A 12819-nucleotide genomic window follows, 5' to 3' on the forward strand; every position below is an offset into this window, starting at 1 on the left:
CCTAGGTCCTCATTTAAAGCAAAATTTTACTGAGCACTTACTATGCACCAGGTGCTCAGCTGGGGTAACAAAGATGGAGCAGTCACAGTTAGAATCCACAAGGATCTCCTCATCTAAAGGTCCTGTTTATGTAGAGTGCTTGCTTGCAGCATGTGGACAGTGAGCATACTTCTAAACCCCAAATCTCAACATATGGTCCAAGAAAAGACTGCTTTTCTAATTTGCAAATGTTTTATGTGAGTTTCTTTAAAAGGCTTACAAATTGAATTGTGTTAGTAAGTCCTATAACAAGTTCCTTTACTAGAAAAAAATAACTTTTATTAAATCAGGATTTTTGAGAAAAGTCTGTACTCTGTGTTCACCAAATCCATATGCTTTAACTTGTAAAACCTCCCTGTAATCACAGTCTATTGCAGTTGGGAAGGATCTGAAATGTCACCTAATCCAGCAAATGTAAATTTTTTATTTTTTAACAATGAAACAATTTTTTAAAACAAATTTTACTGTGACTTCCAAAATAGTAAAATAGTTAAAACTGGCACCTCTCTCCTAAAAAATGATGAGCTTGTTTACTCTTCCTGTTGCAAATGAGGAAACTGAGATCCAAAAAGAGTGAGAATTCAAAGGTCTCAAAGAAAGTTATTTGCAGAGTGAGGGTAGGAACATAGGATCCTTTCCTACTCTCTTTCCACCCATTCATCCATCCATCCATCCATCCATCCTTCCATTCACTTAGCCACCCACCCATCCATCTATTCATCTATCCACCCATCTATCCATCCATCCACCCATTCACCTATCCATCCACCCATCCATCTATTCATTCATTTGCCATCCATCCATCCATCTACCCACTCATCCATCCATTCACCTACCCATCCATCCACCCACCCATCCATCCACCCACCATCCATCTATTCAACCATCCATCCACCATCTATCCACCCATCCATCTATTCATTAATCCACCCATCCATTCAACCATCCACCCATTCATCTATTCATACGTCCATCTATCCACCCACCATCTATCTATTCATTTATCCATCCATCCATCATATATCCACCCACTGATCTACCCATCTATCTAGATATTCATCTATCTACCCATCCACCCCCCATCCATCTATTCATCCATCCATTCATCTACCCATCCCTCTGTCTACCCACTAATCCATCTATCCATCCATCCACTTCACAAATCTTCAATAAGCCCTGGGGGTCCTGCACTTGAAAGAAAGGTAGACAGAGGCCAGACCATGTATGGCCTTATGAGTCATCTTAAGAATTTTGGACACTGTCTTAAGAACAATAAGAAAAACATTGCAGTACTTTTTGTTTTGCTTGAGTTTAGGGATTTTGTTTCAAAAATATTTTATTGTAGAATGTTTCAAAATTAGAAAGAGTAGTATCAATTACCTAGATTCAATAATTCTCAGCACATGGAAAACCTTGTTTTACTGTCTCCCCACTCTCCCCACCCCACTGGATTATTGGTCTGCAAATACTCAGTGTGAATCTTCAAACGATAAGGACTCTTTTTTATATATATATATAGATATAGATAGATAGATACACACACACACATATATAATATAAAATCGTAATACCATTATCAAACTTAAAACATTTCCATAGTAATTCCATAATATTAAAAATTCCATCAGTTGACTAAAAAACTTCAGGGATTGGTAACTCACGTGACACAGTTGACATTTTAGAGACATTAGCTCTGGTTGCAGCATGAAGAAAGGATTGTAGAGAGATGAGCCAAGTCTCAAAGGCCAATGCAGTAATCCAGATGAGAATGGAAGTGGCCTGAACATGACAGCAGTAGGGACAGAGAGGAATGGAGAGGTACAATAGCACTGCAGGAGGCATCATTGAAAGGACATCTTGAAAGCCATGGGGAAGATGGACAATGGAGACCATTAGGATGAGGCCTAGCATCTAGTGTGGGTGGTGGTGCCATTCACTGAGAGGAGACCAAAGCTGAAAATATCCATTTGGATTAGCAGATGGGGTGTGTCTTTTGGAGAGGTGGAGCACAAGGTGGGAGAGGGACATCAAGGGAAGCTGTCCAGGGCCAGTTGGAGAGAAGACCCGGGCTGGAGAGACAGGTTTGGGAGTCCTGAAGCTGTAGGTGGAAACTGAAGTTGTGGTTGCAGGTGGTGAAAGCAGAGGAGGCTGAGGACAGAACTGGAGGCTCAGTGCCATGATGGGAGATGAAGAGAAACACCCAGACAGACTAGCACCAAGGAAAGAGCATCATTTAAAAGGGGAAACATGGTCAATGATGTCAAATTTTGCAGAGATGTCAAGTAAAGTCAGACTCAAAGTGGTCCACTGGGTTTAGGAAAAAGGATTTAGAACAAAGGGTGTTGGGAAGAGCCCCTTTGGTGAGGTAGAGAAAACAAACACCAGACGGTCACCAGTGAAAACAGAAGAACTGGAAGTTCCTCCGCACCCAACCCAAAGTGCTAGCATTACAGGCGTAAGCCACCGCGCCCGACCCAGTCTGTGATACTTTATTATGGCAGCTCTAACAAACTAATACAGCTGGGCACTGTGATTAACGTGGTACTTCCTTCTTCTTATTTAATGTTCACAACAATCTCATGCGGTAAGTGCTCCTGCATCTCCTTTTCTAGATGAAGAGATTGAAGCTTACAGAGGGAAACACGCTAACTTGCATAAGGTGGGAAAGTTAATAAGCAGAATTCTAATGCAGTTCCCCAGGGATGCTGTCACTAAGCACCACAGACTGCGGGGCTTAAACAGAAATTGATTGTTTCACAGCTCGGGAGGCTGGAAGAGACCAAGGGGTCAGTAGGGTTGGTGACTCGAGAGGGCTGTGAGGAAAGAATCTGCCCGTGTTTCTTCATATCAACTTTCCTCTGCATATTACTCCTCTTTACAAGGACATCAGTCCAGTTGGATGAGGGGCCCACCCTGCTCTGGTAGGACCTCATCTGAACTAATTACATCTGCAATGACTTTATTTCCAAATAAGGTCCCATTCTGAGATACTGGGGATGAGGAATTTAACATATTAATTTGGGGGGACACAATTCAACCCTCCTGCCCTGCTTGGATGAAGGCCATGCGAGCTGAAGGACTCAGTCAGCTAGGGGAAAACCTGACTTCAGGGTGTTAAAGGAAAGGCATGACTGCTGGGAGCAAGTCAGGAGAGAGGTCATATACGGAGAAAAGTCCCGTAGAAGGCAAGACAGGATGGCATTGAGTGACAGGTGGAGGGATTCACTTGGGCATGAGAGGAGACATTTTCCTTATTGTCACAAGGATGCGGGAAGGAAAAAGGGATGAGTTGAAATGTGAAGTGAATCTGCAGATGTGGAGGAGGGAAGTTGAGGAAGTTCATTTCAGAGGGCTCCTGCTTTCTTTGTGGAGCAGGTGGGGAGACTGCCTACGGAGGTCAACAGCAGGGTTTAAGATTGGGGCACGGAAGACGGACAGGCAATAAAACCAGAGACGTTGGAAAACGTGGCGAAAGCTTGAAACATCCAATGTGTATAAACTGCAGCAGCCTGCTGTGTCTAGAATAGGCCCCATTCAATGTAGCATTGCAGAAGATAATCTACTCTCCTTTTAATTAGGAAAATAGGAGAACAGGAAGGTGAGATGGCCAGGGAACTCCAGAGGGTTGCCTGACAGCAACAAGGATCTAGATGGCATTGGTGACCGTGAGTTTGCAGTGGCACCGTCTGCAGGGTGTGCGGTTTTGCCAGCCATGCTCAATAGCTGGGCGATTGATGCAGAGTAAGTAAACAGTTGAGCTCATCCAAGGCTGGGCTTTGGCCAGGGCAATGCATGAAAAGGACAAACGGCAAGGAGGTTGAGTATATTGGCAAGAGGAGGGTGAAGTGGGGAAGCTCAGGGGTTCAGTGGGCAGAGAGGGAAGTGGGCATGTGAGGAGGCTGTGGCTATTTCTGCTGAAGAGGCCTGCTCATGGCCCTTGCTTTTGGAGCACATGGCTGTTGCTGCTTCCTGGAGGAAGACACGCTGTCAGATGTGGCATACTAATGAGCTGCAGGCTAACAGGCTCCCCAGCTGGTCTCCCTCTTCTGCAGTGGTCCTGACTGGTCCCAGCTGGGCAATTCAGCAATCTGTGCTCAGTGCTGCCACAACTCTCAGAGCATGCTCTGGGGACACACACCCCTGGGAAAGGATGAGGTGGGTACCAGCTGCCTTCCTAGTGGCGTGTCGATGTATCCCTGGGTCAGTCTGTTCATTTCTCTGTTATTTTAAAATGCTGTATGGGCTGACTCTGTTTACATCTTGGATTTTATTACTGTAATCTTCTAAGACTACCAATCTTCCTTTAGCTGCCATATTTCAAATAAAAGCTATAGATATTATTATAAATATTATTGATGTTACTATTCTATACATCTACTAATATTATTAGCAGTCAACTTGAAACTCTAAGTTACCATATTCACTTCAGTATCTTCATATACAAATAATAGAGAAAAAAACCATTAATGTTTTACAGGGGTGGTGACACACTACTATTATTCCTAGTACAAAATGGTCAACATTTAAAAAATATATACTAAATATTGTCAGAAGCAATGGGAGCTATTATACCTTGTTGATGAGAATATCAATTGATACAACCACTTTGGAAACAGTTTGGTATTTTCTGTTAAAGCTGAAAACAAAGCGGGCAAGGTGCTATGAGCCTGTAGTCCCAGCTACTCAGGAGGCTGAGGACAGAGAATCCCTTGAGGCAACCTGGACAACACAAAGAAACAAGGAAGGCAGGAAGGCAGGAAGGCAGGAAGGGATGGATGGAAACCTATCATCCAGCAATTCCATATAAACACAACAGAAACAGATAAAGATCTGTGTAGCATTATTATTCATAATGGGCTAGTGCTGGAAACAACACAATTGTCCATGAACATTATTAATAGAATGGAAAAATGCTGGCATATCCATACAGTGGAATACCATACAGCAATGCAAATTACAAACTACAGCTACAGGCAATAACAGATGTATTGCTCAAACATAATGCTGAGTGGGAGAAGCCCACACAAAAGAACTTATGCTGTGATCCATTTATCCAAAGTTTAAAAACAGGGGAAGTCACTTTATTGTATAGGAGTGCCAAGTGACATAGTAAAGCACAGAGAAAACTAAGGAGGGAATGACCAGAAGAGTCCAGATAGTCACCTGTGGGCAGGCCCACCCTCAACAGAAAACTGGCACATTCAGTAATTGAGGACATATAAATATACTTTAGACACTGCTTTGCTTATATACAAATAAAAATCTGCAATATATGTCATATGGAATTATTCTTTTCCTTTGACATGACTTCAAAGTACATATTATCTGATTCTTATCATGAGTTTAAAACAAAGGATCAATGTCTGACATTCTTCCAAATAATAAATTGACAGGATTCCTTGGAGCATTACAAAGAAGTTTTTTTGTGGGGCTTAAGGTAAAAGTACAGATGGAGAACTGCATGTTATGGGCCTAATATTGTATTGTATTATAAAATTGTAAATTGTAAAATTATAAATTAAACTGACAAGCTGTTAAATAAAAGATGTCCCATCCTCCTACTTGGACAAATATCTCTTCATAGTGACCTGAGAAACCACGTTGGATCTTAGAATTCTTGGACTGCTTGGATCTTCCTGCTAGAACATGTGCCACAGGAAGAAGCTTCCCCTAGATCCAGCCATCCACCCTCATGCCCCAGCCCTGTTCCATCCCATAACCCAAGGGCCTTGGTGCTCATATATATCACTCTTGAGCCCTCAAGTCTAAACTTCACCCGTGGCCTTTTACAAATATCTGCCTCCAGGTTCCCCTCAGGAAGAAGGACGTAAAGACGAGCCCACAAAGACCAGGAAGTAAGTTTGGAATCATTTGAACAGGAAGTCCCAATGTCCTGGTCCTTGGCACGGGGTCTCGAAAGGGAGACATGGGTCTCAGGTAGGCGTGGTCTCTTGGTCCCACAGACCTCTTTCCCCTTCAGAAAGTGCATGGCTGGAGGAAAGATGGAAGCCCAAAAGCACAAGGCCCAACAGAGTACCCGGTGCATGTGGATAAGGGTAGTACCTCCTTTATGGGAAAGAAAGAGGTCACATTGGAAAGGGCACTTGGAAAGCTTCTGGAGTCCTGGCAGTACTCTATGTCTTGACCTGCGTGGCTGTTAAATTTATGACAATTTATTAAGCTATACATTCATTTTATACAGTTTTCTATATGTGTGTTATATTTCCCAGTAAAGAATTAATGATGTGTGTGTGTGTGTGTGTGTGTGTGTATATATATATATAAAATTTCTGGTACTGTAGTTTATGGTATCCCCATAGACAAATCAGCTCTGAGAGGTTGCCTTACAAGCGCAGACACCTTGGGCAGTTAAAATGCCTCAAGGTGTGAGTACCTAAAGAAGCAATAGACAGGACGCTGGAAATGCAGTAACTCTCCCTTCTGGTTCTCCACCCCGTGTGGGGCCAAGATACTGGGAAAACCACACATGGGTTCAGGCAGAGCAAATGAGTCATGGGCCCGTGTCCTCTTGCCTAGCCACTGCAAGTGCCTCAGAGGAAAATTCCTTTTTGCCCCTCCTAGCCAAGACTATAAACACTGTGTTTATCAAACTGAAATTACAGGAGGCTGTTCCCATCCTGGTAGAAGCGAAAGGAGACCAACTCCCAATTATCCTGTTTGGAAAAGAGTTCTAGGAAGACTTCCTCCTAAGGGCAGCTGCATAGGTTCATTAAATTGTTTGCTGAGCTTCTATTATGTGCCAGGCACAATTCTTATTTTTCTGCTTCCCCTTTTAAAGCAACTTCTTACATTATTCTTGATAGGAAAACACCGTCCTTTTACAAAGATTCACATTACCAATTCTCAAAAAGATATTCATGTGCCCTGTGTGGTTTAAATATGAGGGTTTTTCTAAGAATATACATCCCAACTATAACCTACAAATGCATACACATACACACACACATACCACCTCAAAACAGGCTTCCAGCTGCAAGATGTTGAAAGAGAAGTGAAAAATTGGCCAGTACTAACTCACCGAAAGCCCAGTCCATGTTTTTCCCAAAAAAATCAAATTCTGGGCTTTGCATCTAAGCTATTTAAAAGCCACATTTCCAAAACACTAGTTTTTCTCCTTTTCTGGAAACAAGAAAAGCAGATGGCTCCAGTGACCTTCGCAAGCTGCTGGTAAGAGGTAGAGTCAGCCACATCTTGTGGCTTCAAAATGATAAAAGCAGTAACATATTAAGTTGGTTTAAAGGGGGATGGTGAGGCCATAGGGATGGGAGAGTAGAAAACAATCAGTGAAATCGATGACCATACTAAAACTGTAGGTTACAGGCAAGGAAATTTCACTCTCACCTCTACTATCCATACAAAACACCTGGCAAACATCTACCCATCTCTCAAGACTCCATTCAAGATTGACCTTCTTCCTTTGTGCCCTCACCGGACCCACTGCACATTTGACCCGAAATGATGTAACATTTTATTGTGCGGTGTTTTTGTTTGTTCAGTGAGACTGTGGGATCCTTGAGGACGTTACTATAGTTTATGCGTCTTTGAAGTTCCAACTAAAGCATAGTAAGAACCCCATAAATGCTTTCTTTGATTGCATGAATGAATGGATGATGGATTCCATTCACGAGACTATGGATTTGGCTTTTCCAACTGCTCTGATGCAATCCCTAAATGATGAAAAGCATCTCAATTTTTTTCAGAGTTTACCAACCTTTCCATCTCTATCTCCTGTTTTCAGATTCAGTAAGCTGTGAGGTCTGTAATGTCAGACACTGGCAAACATCACGTGTTCTTCAAGTAGAGTTATGAAAACGAAGAAACTGGTCGGCAGAGTAAAACGTCGGAATTGTCCTTTCCAAGATCCAGAGCCGCAACATTCCTTGGGGGAAAATGTGGACAAGGGTGAGTACTGAGAGAAAAAAACAGACAATTTGTGATTCCCCTTTTTCCAGTTTGCTCAGCCCCTGCAATAATAATACAAATAGTGGGGAGTTTTTTGCTGGTTTTTTTTTTTTTTTGGTTTGTTTTTGTTTTTGTTTTTGTTTTGGTCATACATACCTGCAACTAACATTTGGGGAAAATACTGTTTAGACTGCCAGATTTTGCTCTGTTAGGTGAATTTTTTACATGGATACACTGATGCCCACAGGGCATCCTCTTCCATCCTGAAATCTCTGGGGAAGCAGTCTTCTGGGATGCAGATTGATTATTCCAATTAGCATAATGGTGCCTGAGCAAGCCTAGAAGTTATACCCACTGAACTACTCATTCAGAAGCTGATCGCCCAGGTTTGGAAATAGCCAGTTCTTCGGTGCCTTGTTTCTCTGTTTGCCAGTCACCTTTAAACCATTCAACTTCCATTCGGCCATTCCTCAAGAAAATCAACTTGGCCTGGGGTACAGTGTACGATTAAAATAATCAATTTTTCTATCTAACCAAGGCTTCCTAAAGGTTTTATGAAAATTCATAGAAGAAATGATGTGTAATTTTACCTATTAGTTGGCCTCTAAAGGAGGTAGGCATAGTCGCATGGCATAGTGGCAATGAGGGTCACAAAGATCTGAGTTTTGGTCCTTGCTTTTCTGTTTAGTAGTAGAGTTGACCTTAAGCCAGTGACCTGACCTTTTTGAATCTCTGTTTCTGCGTTTATAAAATGGTGACAGGAAGATTGTTCAGAGGATGAAATGAGAAAATGCACATAGAGTAATTCGTGCTTCAAAAAAAAAAAAAAGGTGAATTCCCTTATCTGTTGAGATTGATCAACTGTTTTCTGTATCTCAGAGAATCAATCATCAACTGCACACAAATGAAAAAGCTCTGGGCACCACATCAAGCCAAGGACAGCCCCATCTCCTTTCTGGGGAAAGGTTCCAAGTTAAATATAACGAGAAATGTTTTCTTTAAATAATTTGATAAGCAACAAAAAGATTTCCCTGGAAGGCATTAAATACAAGTTTGATTGTCATATCACAGTGATTTTTTTAAATTATACTTTAAGTTCTAGGGTACATGTGCACAACATGCAGATTGGTTACATAATTATACATGTACCATGTTGATTTGCTGCACCCAACAACTTGTCATTTACATTAGGTGTTTCTCCTAATGCTATCCCTTCCCCAGGTCCCCACCCCCTAGCAGACCCCGGTGTGTGATATTGACCGCCCTGTGTCCATGTGTTCTCGTTGTTCAACTCCCACCTATGAGTGAGAACATGTGGTGTTTGGTTTTCTGTCCTTGTGATAGTTTGCTTAGAATGATGGTTTCCAGCTTCATCCATGTCCCTGCAAAGGACATTAACTCATCCAATTTTATGGCTGTATAGTATTCCATGGTGTATATGTGCCACATTTTCTTAATCCAGACTATCATTGATGGACATTTGGGGTGGCTCCAAGTCTTTGCTATTGTGAAGAGTGCTGCAATAAACATATGTGTGCATGTGTCTTTATAGTAGCATGATTTATAATCCTTTGGGTATATACCCAGTAATGGGATCACTGGGTATTTCTAGTTCTAGATCCTTGAGGAATTGCCACACTGTCTTCCACAATGGTTGAACTAATTTACACTTCCAACAACAGTGCAAAAGCATTCCCATTTCTCCACATCCTCTCCAGCATCTGTTGTTTCCTGACTTTTTAAGGATCGCCATTCTAACTGGTATGAAAGGTATCTCATTGTCATTTTGATTTGCATTTCTCTGATGACCAGTGATGATGAGCATTTTTTCATGTCTGTTGGCTGCGTAAATGTCTTCTTTTGAGAAGTGTCTGTTCATATCCTTTGCCCACTTTTTGATGAGGTTGTTTATTTCTTGTAAATTTGTTTAAGTTATTTGTAGATTCTGGATATTAGCCCTTTGTCAGATGGGTAGACTGCAAAGATTTTCTCCCATTCTGTAGGTTGCCTGTTCACTCTGATGATAGTTTCTTTTGCTGTGCAGAAGCTCTTTAGTTTAATTAGATCCCATTTGACTATTTTGGCTTTTGTTCCCATTGCTTTTGGTGTTTCAGTCGTGGTCTTTGCCCATGTCTATGTTCTGAATGGTATTGCCTAGGTTTTCTTCTAGAGTTTTTATGGTGTTTAAGTCTTTAATCCATCCTGAGTTAATTTTTGTATATGGTGTAAGGAAGGGATCCAGTTTCAGCTTTCTGCTTTCTACATACAACTAGCCAGTTTTCCCAGCACAATTCATTAAATAGGGAATCCTTTCCATATTGCTTGTTTTTGTCAGGTTTGTCAAAGATCAGATGGTTGTAGATGTATGTTGTTATTTCTGAGGCCTCTGTTCTGTTCCACTGGTTTAAATATCTGTTTTGGTACCAGTACCATGCTGCTTTGGTTACTATAGCCTTATAGCATAGTTTGAAGTCAGGTAGCATCATGCCTCCAGCTTTGTTCTTTTTGCTTAGGATTTTCTTGGCAATGCGGGCTCTTTTTTGATACTATATGAAATTTAAAGTAGTTGTTTCCAATTCTGTGAAGAAAGTCAGTGGTAGCTTGATGGGGATGGCATTGAATCTATAAATTACCTTGCACAGAATGGCCATTTTCATGACATTGATTCTTCCTATCCATGAGCATGGAATATTCTTCCATTTGTTTGTATCCTCTTTTATTTCGTTGAGCAGTGGTTTGTAGTTCTCCTTGAAGAGGTCCTTCACATCCCTTGTAAGTTGAATTCCCAGGTATTTTGTTCTCTTTATAGTAATTTCGAATGGGAGTTCACTCATGATTTGGCTCTCTGTTTGTCTATTATTGGTGTATAGGAATGCTTGTGATTTTTGCACATTGATTTTGTATCCTGAGATTTGCTGAAGTTGCTTATCAGCTTAAGGAGATTTTGGGTAGAGATGATGAGGTTTTCTAAATATACAATCATGTCATACACAAACAGAGACAATTCCTGTTTTCCTAATTGAATACCCTTTATTTCTTTCTCTTACCTGATTTCCCTAGCCAGAACTTCCAACACTATGTTGAACAGGAGTGATGAGAGAGGGCATCCTTGTGTTGTGCCAGTTTTCAAAGGGAATGCTTCCAGTTTTTGCCCATTCAGTATGATATTGGCTGTGGGTTTGTCATAAATAGCTCTTATTATTTTGAGATACATCCCATCAATACCTAGTTTATTGAGAGTTTTTAGCATGAAGGGCTGTTGAATTTTGTCAAAGGGCTTTTCTGCATCTATTGAGATAATCATGTGGGTTTTGTCATTGGCTCCATTTATGTGATGGATTACATTTATTGATTTGCATATGTTGAACCAGCCTTGCATCCCAGGGATGAAGCTGACTTGATCATGGTGGATAAGCTTTTTGATGTGCTGCTGGATTCAGTTTGCCAGTATTTTACTGAAGATTTTTACATCAATGTTCATCAGAGATATTGGCCTAAAATTCTCTTTTTTTGTTGTGTCTCTACCAGACTTTGGTATCAGGATGATGCTAGCCTTATAAAATGAGTTAGGGAGGATTCCCCCTTTTTCTATTGACTGAAATAGTTTCAGAAGGGATGGTACCAGCTCCTCTTTGTACCTCTGATAGAATTTGGCTGTGAATCTTTCTGGTCCTGGCCTTTTTTTGGTTGGTAGGCTATTAATTATTGCCTCAATTTAAGAGCCTGTTATTGGTCTATTCAGAGATTCAACTTCTTCCTGGTTTAGTCTTGGTTGGATGTATGTGTCCAGGAATTTATCCATTTCTTCTAGATTTTCTAGTTTATTTGTGTAGAGGCATTTACAGTATTCTCTGGTGGTAGTTTGTATTTCTGTGGGTTTGGTGGTGATATACCCTTTACCATTTTTTATTGTGTCTATTTGATTCTTCTCTCTTTTCTTCTTTATTAGTCTTACTAGCAGTCTATCTATTTTGTTGATCTTTTCAGAGGTGTTTATAGTATTCTCTGATGGTAGTTTGTGTTTCTGTGGGATCAGTGGTGATATCCCCTTTATCATTTTTTATTGCGTCTATTTGATTTTTCTCTCTTTTCTTCTTTATTAGTCTTGCTAGCAGTCTATTTATTTTGCTGATCTTTTCAAAAAACCAGCTCCTGGATTCATTGATTTTTTTGAAGGGTTTCTTGTGTCTTTATCTCCTTCAGTTCTGCTCTGATCTTAGTTATTTCTTGCCTTCTGCTAGCTGTTGAATTTCTTACTCTTGCTTCCCTAGTTCTTTTGTGATGTTGGAGTGTCGATTTTAGATCTTTCCTGCTTTCTCTTGTGGGCATTTAGTGATATAAATTTCCCTCTACACTGCTTTAAATGTGTCCCAGAGATTCTGGTATGTTGTGTCTTTGTTCTCATTGGTTTCAAAGAACATCTTCATTTCTGCCTTCATTTCGTTACTTACCCAGCAGTCATTCAGGAGTGGTTGTTCAGCTTCCATGTAGTTGTGTAGTTTTGAGTGGCTTTGTTAATCCTGAGTTCTAATTTGATTGTACTGTAGTCTGAGAGACGGTTTGTTGTGATTTCTGTTCTTTTACATTTGCTGAGGAGTGTTTTACTACCAATTATGTGGTTAATTTTACAATAAGCATGATGTGGTGCTTGGAAGAATGTATATTCTGTTGATTTGGGGTGTACAGTTCTGTAGACGTCTATTAGGTCCACTTGGTCCAGAGCTGAATTCAAGTCCTGGATATCCTTGTTAACCTTCTGTCTCGTTGATCTGTCTAATATTGACAGTGGGGTGTTAAAGTCTCCCATTATTATTGTATGGGGGTCTAAGTCTCTGTAGGTCTCTAAGGACTTGCTTT

The 12819-nt window shown here is 40.8% G+C and overlaps 1 protein-coding gene and 1 long non-coding RNA gene across 2 annotated transcripts in view; one reads left to right on the forward strand and one right to left on the reverse strand.

The window, feature by feature from the left end:
* Nucleotides 1-7943, reverse strand: part of LOC135970705 (uncharacterized) — a 31994-nt gene extending 24051 nt beyond the window's left edge. The window contains exon 1 of the long non-coding RNA XR_010586545.2: nucleotides 7772-7943. This is a non-coding gene — a long non-coding RNA (uncharacterized lncRNA). The remainder of the gene's footprint in view (nucleotides 1-7771) is intronic.
* Nucleotides 1-12819, forward strand: part of NEDD9 (neural precursor cell expressed, developmentally down-regulated 9) — a 200589-nt gene that overhangs the window by 68967 nt on the left and 118803 nt on the right. The window contains exon 2 of the mRNA XM_005554037.4: nucleotides 7799-7962. Within this exon, the coding sequence (XP_005554094.1) occupies nucleotides 7951-7962 (12 nt within the window). The 5' untranslated portion in view covers nucleotides 7799-7950. The remainder of the gene's footprint in view (nucleotides 1-7798; nucleotides 7963-12819) is intronic.

This window comes from Macaca fascicularis, chromosome 4, assembly GCF_037993035.2.
Source record: "Macaca fascicularis isolate 582-1 chromosome 4, T2T-MFA8v1.1".
In the NCBI taxonomy this organism is placed as follows: Eukaryota; Metazoa; Chordata; class Mammalia; order Primates; family Cercopithecidae; genus Macaca; species Macaca fascicularis.